The sequence below is a fragment of the Perognathus longimembris genome, chromosome 2, assembly GCF_023159225.1.
Source record: "Perognathus longimembris pacificus isolate PPM17 chromosome 2, ASM2315922v1, whole genome shotgun sequence".
NCBI lineage: Eukaryota > Metazoa > Chordata > Mammalia > Rodentia > Heteromyidae > Perognathus > Perognathus longimembris.
The window spans coordinates 67,000,454-67,019,579 of NC_063162.1; the positions used below are offsets into that span (position 1 = coordinate 67,000,454).

General features: G+C 41.5%; 1 protein-coding gene across 2 annotated transcripts in view; it reads right to left on the bottom strand.

The window, feature by feature from the left end:
- Nucleotides 1-19,126, bottom strand: part of Sun3 (Sad1 and UNC84 domain containing 3) — a 24,944-nt gene continuing 5,818 nt past the window's right edge. For both annotated transcript variants that reach the window (XM_048339399.1, XM_048339398.1), the window contains exons 2-10: nucleotides 17,143-17,204; nucleotides 13,568-13,671; nucleotides 11,321-11,361; nucleotides 10,262-10,433; nucleotides 8,766-8,850; nucleotides 6,669-6,784; nucleotides 4,680-4,847; nucleotides 3,194-3,286; nucleotides 1-288 (exon numbers count right to left, since the gene is read on the bottom strand). In XM_048339399.1, the coding sequence (XP_048195356.1) occupies nucleotides 169-288; nucleotides 3,194-3,286; nucleotides 4,680-4,847; nucleotides 6,669-6,784; nucleotides 8,766-8,850; nucleotides 10,262-10,433; nucleotides 11,321-11,361; nucleotides 13,568-13,606 (834 nt within the window). In that variant the 5' untranslated portion in view covers nucleotides 13,607-13,671; nucleotides 17,143-17,204 and the 3' untranslated portion in view covers nucleotides 1-168. The remainder of the gene's footprint in view (nucleotides 289-3,193; nucleotides 3,287-4,679; nucleotides 4,848-6,668; nucleotides 6,785-8,765; nucleotides 8,851-10,261; nucleotides 10,434-11,320; nucleotides 11,362-13,567; nucleotides 13,672-17,142; nucleotides 17,205-19,126) is intronic.

The window sequence follows — 19,126 nt, forward strand, 5'->3', positions numbered from 1 at the left end:
TTGAACTTACTTGTGTGTTTTTATTAGTAAAATTCATTCACTTTTTATTAGCAAGTTGGAACTGCTGTGAATTTTTTTTCCATTCCTGATCTTGTATTCAGCCTCATCTAAGGGAATAAGAATCCTGGAATATTCTAGTTGCATGGTTACCACCCTCTACTAACTCCTCTATGTCTCTTCATTGGGGATTCCATGGACCCTGAACCGGTACAAACAAGTATACTGCGGGTGTCCCCAGTTGCTAAGGATCTTGAGTTTCACACATAGTAAAGATTCAGGAGCTTCATGCTGAAAATAAAGAAGAAAAAATGAAATTATGGAGAAATTCACCACCAAGAATCCCAATGAATGCTGACACAACACAACTATTTTCTAATGAATGAGAAAAGGGAGAAAGGTAATATGGGCTCTGAATATGCATGCTTCAGTGCTGTTTGCTGGTTGTGTCCAGGAGATGAGGAGAACATTTCCTGTATGAAAAGCATATCTATTCTTGAACCAACATGTTGAATTGAAACCTCTGTATAATTGCTTAATATAATTTTTAAAATAACATGATAATAGAAAAGTGTATCTATGGAGCCAGCTTCATAAACAAATATATAACCAAGTATAGTGGTGTACACCTCCAACCTCAGCCCTTGGAAGTCTAAGATAGGAAGATTGGGAGTTCAAGGCCAGCCTCCACAACATGGTGATACCATATCTCAAACAAACAAATAATTAACCCCCAAACAAATATGTGACTCTAAAGGAATACAGCCACACAATCAAAGATGAAATTCTACAACTCTATCAATTACTCTGACAACATGCCTCCTCTCTGCAGGGAGGAAGGCTTTTGGGACCTACTGGCTGGTACCAAATCCACAGATGCTCAGGTCCCTTACATAAAATGTCCCAGCTAAGAGGTGGCAGCTCAGGTCTGTAATCCTAGGAGGCCAACATGGAGGATTACAATCGGAAGCCAGTCCAGGAAGGAAAATCTGCAAGATTGTGTGTGTGTGTTGCACGCGCACGTGCATGTGTGTATGCCAGTATTGGGGCTTGAACTCGGAGCCTACACTCTAACTTGGCCTTTGAATCTTAAAGCTGGCACTCGGCCCACTTGAGCCACAGCTCCACTTCCAACTTTTTCCCCCCCCAGTCCCAGGCTTCTCTTTGCTCAAGGCTAGCACTCTGCCACTTGAGCCACAACGCAACTTCTGGCTTTTTCTATATATGTGGTGCTGGGAAATTGAATCCAGGCCTTCATGTATGCAAGGCAAACACTCTTGCCACTAGGCCATATTCCCAGCCCTCCACTTCCAACTTTTTGCTGGTTAATTGGAGATAAGAGTCTCTGCCCAGGCTGGTTTCAAATTGTGATCCTCAGGTCTCAAAACTCCTGGGTAGCTGGGATTACAAAATGAACCACCAGTGCCCAGCTATGAGACTTGTCTCCAGTTAACCCCCAAAAAGTTCAAAGTGGAGGGTTGGGAATATGGCATAGTGGTAAAGTGCTCACCTCGTATACATGAAGCCCTGGGTTTGATTCCTCAGCACCACAAATATAGAAAAAGCCGGAAGTGGCGCTGTGACTCAAGTGGCAGAGTGCTAGCCTTGAGCAAAAAGAAGCCAGGGACAGTGCTCAGGCCCTGAGTTCAAGCCCCAGGACTGGCAACAAAAACGAAACCAAACAAAAGTTCAAAGTGGAAATTTGCCTTGAATGGTAGCATTACATTCTTTGAGTGAAAAAACCAAATGAAAGCACAAGGCCCTGAGTTCAAGTCCAGTGCTTAAACACACACACACACACACACACACACACACACACAAACAAACAAACAAACAAGGTTTTGTTTTGCTTTTCACCATAAGCCTAGAAATGGCAAAAACTTATTCTGGCTTTTTACCTTTCTTCATTTTCCTCCTGTGGCTAATTCAAGATGATAAAAATGTATTTCACACAACTTAGTAGGTTTCAGGAAGATTAAAATGTATGGTTGAAATCTCACAGGGTTTTCTGCCTTGGCTTACTTTAAATCATGATCCTCCAAGTCTCAGACTGCTGAGTAGGTAGGATTACAGGCCTGTACTACATGATCAGAGGCATGGTTCACGTTATAGAGGACCAGTCCTGAGCAAGAACGCTGAGAAGGAGTAAAAGGTCCTGAGTTCAAGCCCAGGAAAATTAATTATTGGTGCTATTTTCTCTCTCTCTGTGTGTGTGTGTGTGTGTGTGTGTGTGTGTGTGTGTGTGTGTGTGTGTGTCTACTGGTACCAGGGCTTGAACCGGGTCCTAGGCACTGTCTTTTGCTCAAGGCTAGGGCTATGCCACTTGAGCCACAGTTCTACATCTGGCTTTTTGGTGGTTAATTGGAATTAAGAGTCTCATGGACTTTTTCTGCCCAGGCTGGCTTCAAGCCATACTCAGTCTTCCTGAGTAGCTAAGATTACAAGTATGAGCCACTAGCACCCAGCTTTTCTCATATTTGTACTCCTATTATATGGCAGTAAATATTTTCTCTTTTTCTGAATACCTTTCTTCCTCCACCCACGTCTCAACAGCATCATTAACCCCTTTACCCAAGGGACATGAGACAGTATCTATCAGACTTAATAATACCAAGGGAACAGATTTAGAATTGAGATGACTGCCATCCTAGCTACATGGGAGGCGCGCGCGTGCACACACACACACACACACACACACACACACACTTATTTACATATATAGGAGAATTGAGTTCCCAGCTGGCCCAGGGAAAAGGATGAAACTGTAATGCAAGGTGAATTGAATAGAATGAACTTTGTAAGCATGCTAGTAACTAAAACAAAGAAGGGCAAGAGGCATGGCTCAAGTGGGCGAACACCTGCCTTGCAAGCACAAGGCTCTAAGTCCAAACCCCAAAAATAAAAAGAGGAAGGGCTGGTGCTGTAGCTCGCACGTGCGGAGCTGAGCTTGATCTCAGTACTGCAAGGGAGGAGGACTGAGAAACCACATAGAGCAGATGAGAGACAAGTTTAACTGAGAAACGGCTTTTGCAATTGTCTGCCTTTTCTAATAAATTCCACAGAACTGAGGTTGCAATGAGGCTTGCTTAGCACAAGTGTGAGTCCTAATTAATCTCACACACTACCTCACATGCAACCATCCCAGGAAATCCCTCTTAGCAATGAAGCCAAACATATTTCCCAGGGTACTCGTTACCTCAAGTTCAAATGTTTGAACAGTGTTTTCTGTCTTGTTATATATAAATTGTCCTAGGAAAATTTCTTCTCCGTCACATTTTTTTGTGATACCCTAAAAAGAAAGCAACACAGATGGAGATTGTAATAAATGAGAGGTTGAAATACATGGGTATAGTTGTTCAAGTAGCAACACTTCACCAAGACATTCTGTGTATCTCTGAGGGACAGGGTGCTAGGATGAATCTTGAAAAGATGGGATATGAAAGAAACCCATGGCTCATACCTATAATCCAAGATACTCAAGTGACTAAGATCTGAAGATTGTGGTTCAAAGCCAACCTGAACTGGAAAGTCTGGCAGACTCTGCCCTCCAATTAACCACCAAAAGTCTAAGAAGTGAAGCTGTGGTTCAAGTGTTAGAATACTAGTCCTGAGTGAAAAAAAAAATCTAAGGGACAGCATCCAGCCTGAGTTCAATCCCTAGTACTGGCACACAAGATTCATGAATGGCCATAATAATATGATTACATAAAATGTTCAGAATATCTATAAAAGTAGGTAGTGATTGCCAGGGCATGGAGGTGAAGCTGAAGAGCTGTGGGTTTATTTGGGGGATAGTAAAGATATTGCAAAGGTGAGTGAGGTCATAGATACTAAAAGCCATGTAAGTGCACACCTTAAATTAGTGAGTTAAAGATGAAATGAAATATGTCTTCATAAACCTATTTTTCTTCAGTCACACAAAAAGCTATTGAGAAGATAGAAGGAGGATGTCATCAGATAATAACCCAACCGAAGAACCCAGGAAGAGTAGTTCAAGGAATCTGGAAGCAAACATCTAAACAACGTCTAAAGCAACAGCTAAAGTCATTCCATGTGGAAGCTGCAAAATGAGAATTGGGGGTGGAACAGGTAGGACAGTCTGTTACAAAGTATATGAAAATATCTAACTCCTTAGTTGTCCATGTATAAGTAAAAAAGCTAAAATTAAACCATAGAAATAATCTTGTCCACCTCTCCCTCCCTCTCTCTCTGTTTCCTTTCTTCTCTCTTCCCCCTCTCTTCTCTCCCTCTCTCCTCCTCTTCCTCCCTCTCTCTGTTTCCTCTCTCTCCTTTCTCTCTCCTCTCTCCCTCCCTTTCTCCCCCTCACTCCTTTTCTCCCCAATCTCTGGTCCTAGAGCTTGGACTCAGGGCTTGGATGCTGTCCCTGAGCTTTTTTGCTGAAGGCTAGCACTCTGCCACTTGAGCTATGCCTCCACTTCCGGCTTCTATTTTCTTGGTAGTTAATTGTCTCATGGGTTTTCCTTCCCAAGCTGGCCTCCAACCAAAGTCCTCAAACTTTACCATCCTTACTTGCTAGGATCATAGGCATGGGCCACTGGTACCCTGCTCACCTCTCTCATTTTGTAGACAACAAAAGCCCAACTAGTTACCTGTGCAATCAAACTGAGAGTCTAGCTCTTAATTTCTAGCCACCTCTGAACGACATGTAGCTGGCTACTCACATAGACTGAGAACTCCTTGGGTGCGCTGGAGATGTTTCCCGAGGGTGACACCCTCTCTGATATGTGCTCCATGGTCACTGCTGTTGGTATAATCTTCCTGGCAAGCTTGATTAGGGTATGACCGTGGGAACCTGCAAAAGCCCAGCATTTTCCAGGGTGGACATCCGGCTGCAAAGAAATCACAGAATTAATCTCTTCTCTAGGTATATAAACCAACCAGCTCATCAATTCCTACCGACTTTCCATCTCTACCATGTCTATAGTTAAAGGCAGGATTGCATCTTGAACAGGAAACCTTTCCAAATACTCCTAGGTTTGGTGGTTGTTCAGAGAAATTTATGCTTCTGCCAACCAGGGCTCTTTATCACATGAGCAGATGTCCTGCCACTGTGCCATTGGACTGTGGACTGCTAGAGGGCAGCTAGAAGATCTGGTGGTGGCAGTGCTGATAATGGCAGTAGTGGGAGGGACCATGGTGGTTGTGATTGTGGTTATGACGGTGGTGATGGTGGTAGTTATGTTGGTAGTAATGGCAGTTGTGGTGACCGTGGTGGTAGTGGTGGTGGTTGTTATGGTGATGGCGGTAGTAGTGATGGTGGTGATGGTGGTTGTTATAGTGATGGTAGTAGTAGTGGTGATGGTGCTTCTGCTGGTGATTGTAATGGTGACAGTGGTAGCAGTGATGGTGTTGGTAGTGGTAGTGGTTATGAGTGGCGGTGGTTGTTATGGTGATGGTAGGATGTTGGTGCTGCTGATGGTGGTGGTAGTGGTGGTAGTGATAATGGTAGTGGTTGTAGGGGATGATAATAATGGTGATATTGGTCCTGGTGGTTTGGAAGAAAAATGAGGTTTGTGATTTCTAAATCTAAACTATAGCCTGGTATGAATTTTGGGTTTGTTTTAAAATTAACTTCAGGGCTGGGGATATGGCCTAGTGGCAAGAGTGCTTGCCTCATATATATGAGGCCCTGGGTTCAATTCCCCAGCACGACATATACAGAAAACGGCCAGAAGTGGTGCTGTGGCTCAAGTGGTAGAGTGCTAGCCTTGAGCAAAAAGAAGCCAGGGACAGTGCTCAGGCCCTGAGTCCAAGCCCCAGGACTGGCCAAAAAAAAAAAAAAAAAAAAAACAACTAAAACTAACTTCAGACAGCAGATCATAGTTAGGATGTACTCCACAACCTGTCAACATCTTACCTTTGTAATGGGTCTGAAACGTTAAGTGGAAATATTATTTGGAACTTTCTTCTGTTTAACTGGACTTAATAGCACTTAACTTGTATTGGTATTTATAGGACAAGCACTTTCACAATTATTTGATGGACGATTGAGATTTTTAATAGAAAAGAGAAGATATAAACAAACTTACAGATGTGAAATTCGTATGTTTTGAGAAACAAAGAGTTTGATGATCTTTAAAGAATACATAATAATGAAACAACGATGATTTACTGATTATAATTTATACAAAAATGTATACAAAACCATATGCATATCTATACAAACAAATCAACTAAAATATGGAACACACAAGGAGTGGACTCCAATGGTGTAACCCCTTTGAACTATTAATTTACAGCTTATCAAAATCCATATCAAGAAACTGAAACATGTTTTGCCTGAGGAGGCTAGAACTGAAGGGGAGGGGAGGCCAAGGGATGTTGAGAGGAAGGATGGGCAAATACAGTGGTGAGATTCCGTGTACGTATTGAAAATAGAACCAAGTGACTTGAGGGGATGGATCTATCCCAAATAAAGGAGCAAAATGGAAGCGGTGGCACTGGTCAGGAGGCACTGTACTCACAAATCGATATGTTGGATTGAAACCTCATTTTATAACTACTAGACATATGCAGAGGAATGATTAAGCTGTGTAAGTTTTCATGTTGGGCAACAAGTTTGGATACTCTTATGTTGCCTCCAGTTTAGACATATTTGCATTATAAATTATAGCCGAGTGTTAAATTAGAAAAGAGTCAATCACAATTACCTGGAGAATGGTATCGGGGGGCATCTCATAATTTAGGAACCCTATCCCATGCCAGTACAGTTTTGCCTTGCTATTTTTATAACTTTCTGAGGTCCTCTCTTCAATGATAGAGGCTCCTAAAATTACAAAGTCATTTTAAAAATAAAGAAATAACATCCACAGTTCAAAACATGTCATTTAGAATTAATAATGACCTTGAAAACCTGTCATTGCAAAACTTAAAAAGCAAAGTAAAATTCATACTCAGAAAAAGGTAGAAAAACTATGACAATTTTCATTTCCTCTGCTTTGTAATAATTTTCAGGAAGTCCTGTTTGCTTTGTATTTTTTCACAAAATTTCTGGCAATGATTCATGACAAAAAAGTAAATAATGATAGGACATCAATGGTACATGCTAATAATCCTGACTACTCAGAAGGTTCAAATCTCAGGATTATTATTCAAAGCCAGCCTGGGTAGACAAAACTAATAAACATCTCCAATTAATGAGCAAACAGCTGGAAGCTGGTGTTGTGGCTCAAGTGGTATAGTGACAGGATTGAGGGTAAAAAGTGCAAGGGAGTAAGTTCAAGCCCTCATATTGGCACTAAATTAATTAATTAATTAAAATATAAAGAGCAATGACGCATCTAAGCTTTGAAATTTCTATTTTACTTACAAATATGGAAATATGTAAGTAAATATATAATTTATTTACTTATAAACACAATGCTTGAGGTCAAACTCAGGGTGCTGTATATGCTAGATAAGTACTCTACCACTAAAGGCATAGCCATAGCCACAGAGTTTCCTTTTTTGTTGTCGGTCGCAGGGCTTGAACTCAGGGTCTGGGCGCTGTCCTTGAGCTCTCTAACTCAAGGCTAGTGCTCTACCACTTTGAGCCACAGTGCTACTTCCAGTTTTTGAGTGGTTAATTGGAGATAAGATTCTCACAGACTTTCCTGCCTGGGCTGGATTCGAACTGTGATCCTCAGATCTCAGCCTCCTTGAGTAGCTGGGATTACAGAGGTGAGCCACCAACACATAGATTTTTTTTGCCAGAATCAGAACTTGAACTCAGGACCATAAACTCATTTGGCTTTTTTGCTCACAGCTTACACTGCACCAGTTGAACCATGCCTGTAGTGTGGCATTTTGCCAGTTGATTAAAGATGGAGTTCACACTTTTCTGCCTGGCTTACCTCGAACTTCCATCCTTCATGTCTCAGCCTGATGAGTAGCTAAGATTACAGATGTAAATCATGGCACCCAGTTTAGTTTCCTTTTTAAAAGCGTTTTAGTACATATTAAGTTTCTTTGCTTATTTTTATATATTCAAGAAACTAGTTGTTGTTTTTTTCTAAGTTGTCTTTCACATTGTCCCTGCCTTTCCTCTTTCCTTCCACACTGTTCATTAAACACAAACAGGGTGATTTGAAGATTAAAATTAAATTAGATTAGAAAATATTTAGAATAATATGTGGCCTCTAAACCTACCATCTGATCACTAATATTATGTGATATTTGTTTTGTGTAATGATTTTTAAAATGTCCTTAAGTCTACTAAGCTTAAAACATTTTCTGTCTTCTCCAACTTCATTGATGCATCTCAGCTTTCTTGGTTGTCATTTAAGACAACAATGAAGTTGCAAATTTTGTCTTTGAAATTTGCATTCAAAAAGTAATCAAGATAATCATTTCTTGCTGACTTCTAGTGGCTCATGGCTGTAATCCCAGCTATTCAGGAGGCTGAGCTCTGTGAATAGCAGTTCCAAGCCAACTCAGGCAGAAAGTCTTATCTTTCCAATTAACCAGTGTGGTTCAAGTAGTAGAGTGAAAAAAAAATTAAGAGACAGCACCCAGGCCTGAGTTCATGTTCCACCATGGATACACACACACACACACACACCCCACCACCACCACCACCACCACCAGCAGTAGCAGCAATAACAACGATGTCTAAGATGTCTAAGTTCTTTGTTATCTAGATTTATTAACTATACTCTTCTGGTTACCCTATGACAAAACATATTTTTCTAATAAAAATCGTAAGCCACTTTGAAGTGTCCTTTTTGAAATGTGTTTTGCCAGTCATCTTCTCATCTCTCCGTACTCACCAGCTGACTTCAGGGCATAATCAGCCATCTGAACCTGGTCTTCTCTCAGCTTTTTAAGTACATAATGTACCAAGTTTGACATTTCCTGCAATAATTGCCAGAACAGTTTTCAGTTAACAATTTCCAACCACTGCTTGGCTTTCTGCCCACTCACCTTGTTGACTTGAACTTAGGCCCAATGCAATTGGCAAAATAACCATTTGGGTGCTTCCCCTGCTATGCTTGACCTGGTTCTCTACCTGGGTTTGCAATGTCCCCTTCACAGTAGTGTGGGAGCACAGGATGGAACCAAAGCTGTGTCCAACACCTCCCACACGGCCATAAGAATGGTGGACCAGCTGCCTCTTCCAAAATCCTAACCACTGCACCACAGTGATTGCCCAGAGCAAACATAGGCCCTGAGTTCAGAGAGGGGGGGGAGGGAGAGAGGGAGGAATGGAAGGATGAGAAAAAGGAAGGAAAGAAGGAAAGGGAAAGAAAGAGAAAGGGAAGGAGTAAGGGAGGAAGAAATGAAGGGAGGAGGTTAGTTTTCATCTATTTAAATTAATATCAGGTGTGTGTGTGTGTGCGTGCGTGTGTGTGTGTGTGTAGTGATGCTGAAGCTTGAATTCGGAGCTGTCTGCTGTTTGGCTCATGGCTAGTATTCTACCAGTTGAGATATATCTTCACTTCCAGCTTTTTGCTGGATACTGGGAGATAAGTACTTCACAGACTTTTCTGCCTATACTGACTTTGAACTGCAATCTTGGAGCTGCATGTGTTTCTTGTATGCTTTCCTGGGGCTGCCTGCCTGTATTGATAATGTGTGTGTGTGTGTGTGCACGTGCATGTGCATGCATGTGTGCCAGTCCTGGGGCTAGAACTCAGGGCCTGGGCACTGTCCCTGAGCTTTTGTACTCAAGGCTAGTGCTCTACCACTTTGAGCCACAGCCCCATTTCCAGCTTTTTGGATAGTTATTTGGAGATAAGAGTTTCACTGAGTTTCTGCCCAGGCTGGCTTTGAACCATTATCTTCAGATCTCACCTCCTGAGTAGCTAAGACCACAGGCATGAGCCACAAATGCCAGGTGTGTTGATCATTTTTATGGTTATCAAAAAGTAAGTATCCAAATGGCTCTTGGGAAAAAAGGTTCTTCATTAATGTAAGTTTAGCCTATGCATGCCTCTTGCTTTTCTCTAGCCTGAAAACCTTGATTCCACAACCTAAAACTCCTCTACCTCTGCTGTCCCTGAAGCTGATGACAGGAGTGTCATACTTCTGGTGGGAAGTAAGTCCTCTCACATACATGTAAGTCCTCAGCTCTCCCTGTGGAACAGTCCCGAAGAAGGAGTGGGGCTCCAGGGCAAGCTCCAGTGAAAGAAAGGAAGCATTTCACGGAAGTCCAGAGCCTCTTGCCAGTGAGCACACAGTTTTGCACATAGTCTAAAGAATGGACTGGTACACAAGGCCACCCCATCCCCCTACCATCCCACCTCCCACACCCCGGCCCGCTTGCCTCATCCAGTACTTCTGGACTTTCCTCTTCTTGTAAGGCATCACCAGAAGTTGCCCAGCTGTAATTGTGTGAGCTGTCCTTCATGTCTCTAAGCAATGCCTTCAGAACATCTATTTGTTCAATTAAAGACAGAATTTCACGGAAATTATTCTCCAAAGTCTGGCTTTCCTTCCTGTTCATGGAGAATCACAAGATAAAAGAAAATGTCTGGTATCTGTGCATTTCAAACATAAAGAAGAAAAGAAAGACAGTAGTGCCATTATGGCCAAAAATGAGAAACAAAAGAACACAGAGCTGGTTCTAACTTGTCCTAACTGTGTGCATATATAATACACACATGCATACATGTATATATACAAATATATATGTGTATGTGTATACATAGCTGTGCTATTTTACCTAATTAATTAATCTTTTAAATAATCTTTTTTTTTTGGCCAGTCCTGAGGCTTGAACTCAGGGACTGAGCACTGTCCCTGGCTTCTTTTTGCTCAAAGCTAGCACTCTGCCACTTGAGCCACAGCGCCACTTCTGAGACAGAATCTTTTTTTTTTTGTTTATTAATTGAACACAAATTTTTTTACAAGGTGTTGTGCAAAAAGGGTACAGTTACATAGTAGGGCAGTGTGTACATTTCTTGTGATATCTTACATCCTGTTTTTCTATCCCTTCTCTAGGTCAGGTAGACAAATATACAATATACAATGTATCAAGAACATATACAGTATTCACAGACTTGGTCTCTACTGCTGAGACAGAATCTTATACAGAGCCTGGCACTTGCCAGCTAATCCAAGTTGTCCTCAAACTTATGATCCTCCTGTCTGAGCAGCACCAGTGCCAACACTATAGGTATATATGAACATGCCCAGCTACATGTGCTATTTAAGCAGATTTGCCTTTTTAAGGAGGACAAGAGAAAATGGCCAGGAAAGACTCTTTTTTTAAAAAAGCAAGCAACACTATTCTAGAGAAACTGCTTGAGTTTTATATTTTTATCAGACTGCTTCAGCATGTTTGCCCGCACCACGGTGATACACAGCAGAAAATCTCACTCACTTTAAAAGCTCCAGTTGCTCCTTAGGCATACGTAATCTGGCCTGGTTTGGGGGGGCAGGAGGGGAAAGAGATTGAAAAAAGAAGACAAATCATTCTGAATTCTGCTTACTCAGATTGAGTTATTATTCTTTTGAAATCACACAATTGATATACACCATGAGATACAGGAATATTGTCCTCAGGGAACATACATCCTTCATATCTGAGAAGATAAAGATGATCCCTGATCTTTTCTATTGAGAGGGACATTCAAAGCAAGCTCTAAGACGGTGACCTCCTTCCTTCTTTCTCAGGATACTAAGGGCACCAGAGTCTGAGGCTGAAGGAATAAAAGGAGGGAAGAACCAAGAGAGAAGGGCATTGAACCAGGCTGATTTCATCTCAGGATCCTAATTATGCCAGGAAACCCTAGCTTCTCAGAAAGCTGAGATTTGCTGATCACAGTTCAAAACTATGCTGGGCAGGAAGGTCCCCCCGAGATTCTGATCTCCAATTAACCAGCATAAGCTGGAAGTGGAGGTGTGGCTCTGAGTGATAGCTTTGAGCAAAAAAGCTCATGGATAGTGCCCAGGCCCCGGGTTCAAGCCCTGGGATTCAGGCACAATAAACAAACAAACAAAAATGTCAGCTCCTTATCAGCTCACTCTGCCTCAAACAGAACAGTGCACAGGGATATTTTACAGAAGCTGTTGTCTGATGTAAACTAATGTCATAATCAAAACAGGATGGAGTACAGGAGAAAAATCTCCTGTATATTTTCTCCTGCTGAGCAATTTAATGTCATTTATTTATTTATTTATTTATTTGTTTGTTTGTTTGTTTGTTTGTTTATTGGCTAGTATTCAGGGCCTTGCATTCACTCTCCCTTAGCTTTTTGCTCAAGGCTCTATCACTTGAGCAAGCCATACCTCCACTTCTGACTTTCTGCTTGTTAATGAGAGATGTGTGTCTCAGGTTTGTCTGCCCAGGCTGGCTTCAAACCTTGATCCTCAGCCCTCAATTTGCTAAGTAGCAAGCATTACAGGTGTGATCCACCATTGCCTAGCTCATGAGATACATTTTGATCACATAGCCATCAACTTCCCTCAGCAAAACTCATGAAAATATCTCATTTTATTAACTTCTATATGAATATTAGAAGGTAATACTGGTTGTAATCTGTACATCTGGGTGGATAAATTAACTTTGCCACTTAATATAGGATTTTAGATATAAATTCATTAAATTCTGGAGCAAGTAATTTGAAGTCTTGGAGCCTACGCTCTTCACTGTGACATCTATGACCACTGAGTCTATGCTGTGTCCTCAGGACACTGCAGGAAGTGAACTTGGACAAGTCTGGGTTTAGATTTCAGTTTCTACCAATTGTAGGTAAGCATCCAGCCCCAGGCTGCTGTACTGGCCTTTCTGGTCCACCTTCCTGATCTGTAAGTGGATTTGAGCTGGGATGGGATGTCAGAAAAAGAGCTACCTTTCTTGTTAGGGTGTAGGGCAGATAATATTGTAGGCAGGTAGACTCTCAGTCCATGTGGCTATCCATGTCTTTGCGAGTTGGAATGATTCTAGGGATCAACCTCTGGACACCCAGGGGATGTTCCTAACTGGCCTGGGACGCTGCAGGGAACATATCTGTGCAGTCTTCCTCTTTAAGGACTCCATGTGGCAAGAGGTTTTGGAATGAAGCAGTTTCTGGATGTTCCGGGAAGTAGAAATTTTCACAAGCCCTGGGAACCAATCAGATCCAAGAATGGAGCCACTGAGTGTTGAAAGGTCAATACATGGGTGCAATCTGGCCCATTTGTCTGTCCTTCCTTCCTTCCTTTAGAGCCTTGGCCACTGCCCCTTTGCCTTCTGCCCCTAACTTCCAGAGGCCTAGCATGACATGGACAAGGCTTAATCTGGAATGCTAGGTGGGCCATAGGCGGACATTAAGTGTTAGCTTCAGTCTGAGCCCCCTGAGATCTAACTAGCTTTGGGGTGAAGAAGACAATTACACTGAGTCAAGTAGCAGTGCAAAGACACACTTGCTGATTTCCTTTTGCTGGAATTTCTTGTGGGGGCCTGCAGGGATCAGAGGCTATGGAGAGTATTTATAGAGCTTTGAATGATCAGTTAAAGTAACTTCTACCCCTAAATTATTTCTATTTAGATATTCCCAACACAAGACAAAGGTAATATACTGCCAGATGTAATCATATACTAAACCTCACAGGAGTGACTTGCAGCAGTAATTCAGCAAAATATCACCTGGTAATGATGTAGTCGTGAACTGTATTCTGCAATCATGGCATATAATTGTTTGGATTTTGGGGGAAACTCTGTGTCTTTAAGCCACTCATGATGTCTAAATCCTGTCAAACAGAAAAGGCCAAGGCTGATTAAAAAGCTTATCAGGAAGGGGAAAAAGGTTCTGTTGTAAGAGGAAGCATATAAGGAGAAGGGGTTGAGTTAATGAGAACATTACCTCAAATCAATTGTCAGCAAGTATAAAAATAAAACAATGAACTAGGATCACACTTATAATCCTAGCTAGTTAGAAAGCTGAGATCTGAGGGTCGCAATCTGAAGCCAGCAAGGGTAGGAAAATCTGTGAGACTCTTATCTCCTGTTAACCAGCAAAATGCTGGAAGTGGTGCTATGGCTCAAGTGATAAAGTGCCAGCTGAGAGCTCTTACTTAGCTTTTTTGCCCAAGACAGGTACTTTACCACTTGGGCCACAGCTCCAATTTGCTGTTTGATTGGAGATAAGTGTCTTGAGAATCTGTCTGCCCAGGTTGTCTTCAGACCACAAGCCTGAGATCTCAGCCTCCTGCACATCTAGGATTATGGGAGCTTACCTAAAGTCAACTTTTTATTTTTCAAAAGTGTTTGTTCTAATCTGTCATGACTTTCTAAAACGTATTCTGTCAGAAGCAATCACATGAGATCCTCCCTGAATAGTGTTGCTGTGGACAGAATGTTAGTGTTCCCCATAATTAATATATTAGGACCTCATAGGAGAGATAAGGTCATTGGGGTGTAATTGGGTCCCAAAGTCTCTACCTCCATGAATGGGATTAAGGATTGATGCCCTTAGAAAAGGCATTGAAGGAAGTTAGTTGCCTTGCTACTTACACCTTGTAAATATGCAGTAAGTTGGTGCTGTCCAACCAGAGAGCAACTCTCCCCAGAAACTGAATCTGCTATGATCTTGGACTTCTAGGTTCCAGAATTGGGAGCAATGAATTTCTGTTGTTTGTAAACTACCCTGCCTAAGGTAGTTTGACACAGTAGCTTAAGCCAACAAAGACTATTATGCAATTCATATTCACATTCTAAAGGCTTGAGAAGTTTCAAATTAACAAAAAAACCTCTTATTTGTAAATATTTATAAAATATTTTATGTAGAGACAGATGGTGGATGTAGAACACTCAAGAATAGTCCTCTGCTCAAAGACCAACAGAAAAAGACTAACAGGAGCAACTGTTTTACAGTTCTGACACTGTTTAACAGCAGATTTGAGGTGAAAGGAGTCATGAGCTTGAGTAAGGGACTATTGTTTTAGACTGAGGAACAGAAAGAAAAAAGCCAAGCCAAGGCTAAGACAATCCACAGGTCTCCTAGCCTTGGCTTGGCTGTTGTGTTGTCTCTCTCTCTCTTCTAGAGGACATGCATGTTACCTCAGGCATAGCCACTTGGGAAGCTGAGATCTTAGGATAGCAGTTCAAAGCCAGCCTGGGCAGGAAAGTCCATAAGACTCTTGTGTCCAATAAACTACCAAAAAGGATCCAGAAGCAGAGCTGTGGCTCAGGTGGTAGAGCACTATCCTTGAGTGAAAGAAGCTCAGGGACAGAGCCTAGGCCTTGAGTTCAAGCCCCATGATGGGCAAACATTTATTTTTTATTAAATTTTATTGACAAGGTGATGTACAGAGGGGGTACAGTTACATAATAAGGCAGTGGGTACATTTCTTGTCGTATTTGTTACATCCTCCCTCATTTTTCTTTCCCCTCCCTAGTTCAGATAAGTATATATACAAAATCCAGTGTACCAAAATAATATATACAGTAACCACCTGGGGTACACAACAGGAAATTCACCTAGTACTTAAAATCCTCTTGTTTCCATCTCTTGGAGTTCATTTTGCTTAGCCTCATCTTATACAATCATACATACATAGCTTTCGAGCTCTTGTGTACCTCTGATAGGTCTATCCTGCTTATTCAGTAATTGTTTGGTTTTAGAGACATAATGTAAAGTTGCTGAACAAAACATGTGGAAATACCATTTGAAAAGATGTTTGTTGTTTTACAGATATAGTCTCTACTGATCTCCATCCCCTCCCACCAACACCACATATCAGGGAGACCATGTGCCTTTGTTCTCTGTGCTCTAGGCTTGTCTCGCTCAACATTATGTGTTCAAGATCTGACCATATTCCTGTGAATGCCATTATTTTATCATTTCTAATCGTGATGTAGTATTCCATTGTGTACATATGCCACAATTTTTTGATCCATTCATCTGTGATGGGGCATCTGGGTTGTTTCCATATTTTGGCTATTGTAAATTGTGCAGTGATAAACATGGATGTGCAGATGTCTTTATGGTATCCTGAGACCTGTTGTTTAGGATAGATGCCTAGGAGTGGTATGGCTGGGTCATAGGGTATGTCTATGCTGAGTTTTTTTTTTTTTTTTTTTGGCCAGTCCTGGGCCTTGGACTCAGGGCCTAAGCACTGTCCCTGGCTTCTTCCCGCTCAAGGCTAGCTAGCACTCTGCCACTTGAGCCACAGCGCCGCTTCTGGCCGTTTTCTGTATATGTGGTTGCTGGGGAATCGAACCTAGGGCCTCGGGTATACCGAGGCAGGCACTCTTGCCACTAGGCTATATCCCCAGCCCTATGCTGAGTTTTTTGAGGAACCTCCATACTGTTCTCCAGAGTGGTTGTACTAGTTTATACTCCCACCAACAGTGGAGAAGGGTTCCTCTTTCTCTTCATCCCCTCCAGCATTTATTATTGGGCAAACATGTTTTAGAAAGAAACGTCCTGAACACAAACAAATCTACTGTCAATGCTGGGTCCTCTGACCAAGTCACTAAAGTGGAGACTGAAATAAGCAGGTACATGTCACTACACACAGGTCAAAAGTCACAATCAGGATGTTAAGCAGTGATATCTTTGGGAACCATGTGATGAGGTGCAGTTTTGAGTGCGTGCACTAGCTCATTCCTGTAATCTTGGCTACTTGGGTGGTAGAGATTAAGGAATGGTGATTGGAGACCAGTCTGGACAATAAAGGCATTTACAAGACTCCATGCATGTCAACCAATGGCTGGGCACAGTGGCACAGGCCTATATTCCCAGTGACATGAAGATTGCACTCCAAGCTGGTCCAGGCATAAAGTGGGATCTTACCTTGAAAATAGCCAGTGGAAAACAAAAACAGAACAGAAAACCAACGGCACAGGAGGTTGGAGGCAGGGCTCAAGTAGTAGAACACTGGCCCCAAAAATGTGAGGTCCTGGGTCAACTATTAAAAAAAAAGATTTTTGTTGTCAAAATCTCCCTCTCTAAGCCACTCAACTTTATACAAGGTGAAATGTGATCTATTAGAGATTCTTCTTAAGTTTAATGCAACTTCTGTGATGTCAATGTACAACTCAGAAAAAGGAGCCTTTTAATTTTTTCTATAGAAAGCTTGTATTTGTTTCACAACAGAGATAAGTGATGAAAATGCTTCAAAAACATGCAACTCCATTTTTGGTACTTACTGTAATCCCCCTCTCCCAGCTGGAGGCATTCTGTTGAAATCTCTCTTATCATTAGTGGGAAAACTTACCAACAAGAAGAAAAGTCAATGTAAACGCAAGAGTTAGGATAATCTTCCAGGATCGAGCTAACCTACAAAGAGCAAAAGCCATGAAAAGTAATTTAAAACTGTAATCCATTACTATTAACCTTTAACTTGGACTTGATTACTGCACCCAAGTCCACAGTTGCTTATTCTTGCTCTTGGTTATTCTTGGTTGAGTCTGTAAATTCACTTAATTTCTAACCTATTATCTTTGAAACCAAGAGAAAAGTTTTCATGATTCTACAGAAAGAGAGAAAACTCTGAAGCTACATGTGCCTAACTCATATTGTTTAAATGCTTGCAAAAGTACACAATCTGAAAGTCTCAAACATAGATAGAGCAAAAGGGAAAAAGGGTTTTGGTTTTGGTAGAAATTAATTATCGAGCTAAAAAAACTACAGCAAAGGCTAGGTACTGGTGGCTTATGTTTCTAATCCTAGCTACTCAAGAGGCTGAGACTTGAGGATCTCAGTTTGAAGCCACCCCAGGCAGAAAAAATCAAGGAGACTCTTTATCTTCAATTAACTAGTAAAATGCTAGAAGTGAAGATATGGCTCACGTGGTAGAGCACCAACCAGCCTTGAGTGAAAAATCCAAAGAAGAGTGAGGGGCCCTGAGTTTAAGCCTCAGTAGAGCACAAAAAATAATTTTATAAAATGAAATTATGCATAACTATCAGTGAAGAGATGACTTACATGAATGTTCATAACTTACCTAGCTAGATATATGGATTTAACTTTCTTCATGATGTCTCTTGCCACTAGGCCATATCCCCAGCCCTTCATGGTGTCTCAAATTGTAATGGCAAAGAGAATTGAAAAACTACACCTCAGCACCACAGGGAAAGTTCAGTGAACTTATAGTGAGCCTTTCAATAGCTTAGACATGCTACATAAATCAACCTGGATGACCACCAAGCCAGGATAATGGGTCATTGCTACAGCAGAGAAGATACTTTTCCTAACCTACTTACCTACCAGGAAGTGCTGCTTGAAATCAAACTCCACTTAAATACGATTAGTCACATTAGGACAGTGGTGGTGGGTTCACTGTCTAAAGAACCTCATTTAGAAGTTATTACAGACTCTTTCTTTGAATATGTGTGCTAGTACTGGGCCTTGAACTCATGGCCTAGCCAAGCTCTCTTGGCTTTTTTGGTGCTCTGCCCCTTGGAACACACCTCCATTTATAATTTTTTTTTGCTGGAGATATTTTTGTTTTTACATAGTTTCACCACTTTTCTGCCCAGACTGGCTTCAAACTGCAATAATCAATCTCAGCCTCTTAAGTAGCTAGGATTACAGGTCTGAGACATCAGTACCTAGATATTGCCCCTCTCCCGTGGGCTGAATTAATGATTGGTTACATTGGTTACATTGGTTACATTGAAAATGTATTGGTTACATTGCCATATCTATTATAGGTTTTTTTTCTGTCTCTGTCTGTCTGCCTGTCTGTCTCTCTCCATCCCCTCCCCCCCCCAAAAAAAATGCCTAGGCCTTCACCCTGTCTTAGGACTCTGCCATTTAAGGTATGATTATTGTTCAGTTGCTGTTGTTCATATGCTGACACATCAAGCAATCTCTTAATTTTTCTTGGTGCTTTTGTGTCTATACAGTGCTTCATTGTTACTATTGAGGGCTATGCTATTATTGTCCAGTGGTCTGCTTGGATGGGCAGCAGCTTTGACTAATCCAGCTAAGTAGACAATTGGCCCTGTCTGCTTTCAGGTAACAACTTGTTGAGGGAAACAGTTATTAGCTCAAAGTGTATATCCACTATGAGGCTATTTACACGATTCCCATGCAAGAGTGTAATACATGTGCATATATCAAGTTCCACTCATCAAGGTGCATCAGCTGGCCCTTTGAAGAAAATTTGAGTAAGCCCTCAGGTTTCAACAATGCTTTTTAAGAAGGCTGGTAGCTGGGCACCGGTGGCTTATAGCTATAATCTTTGCAATTCAGGA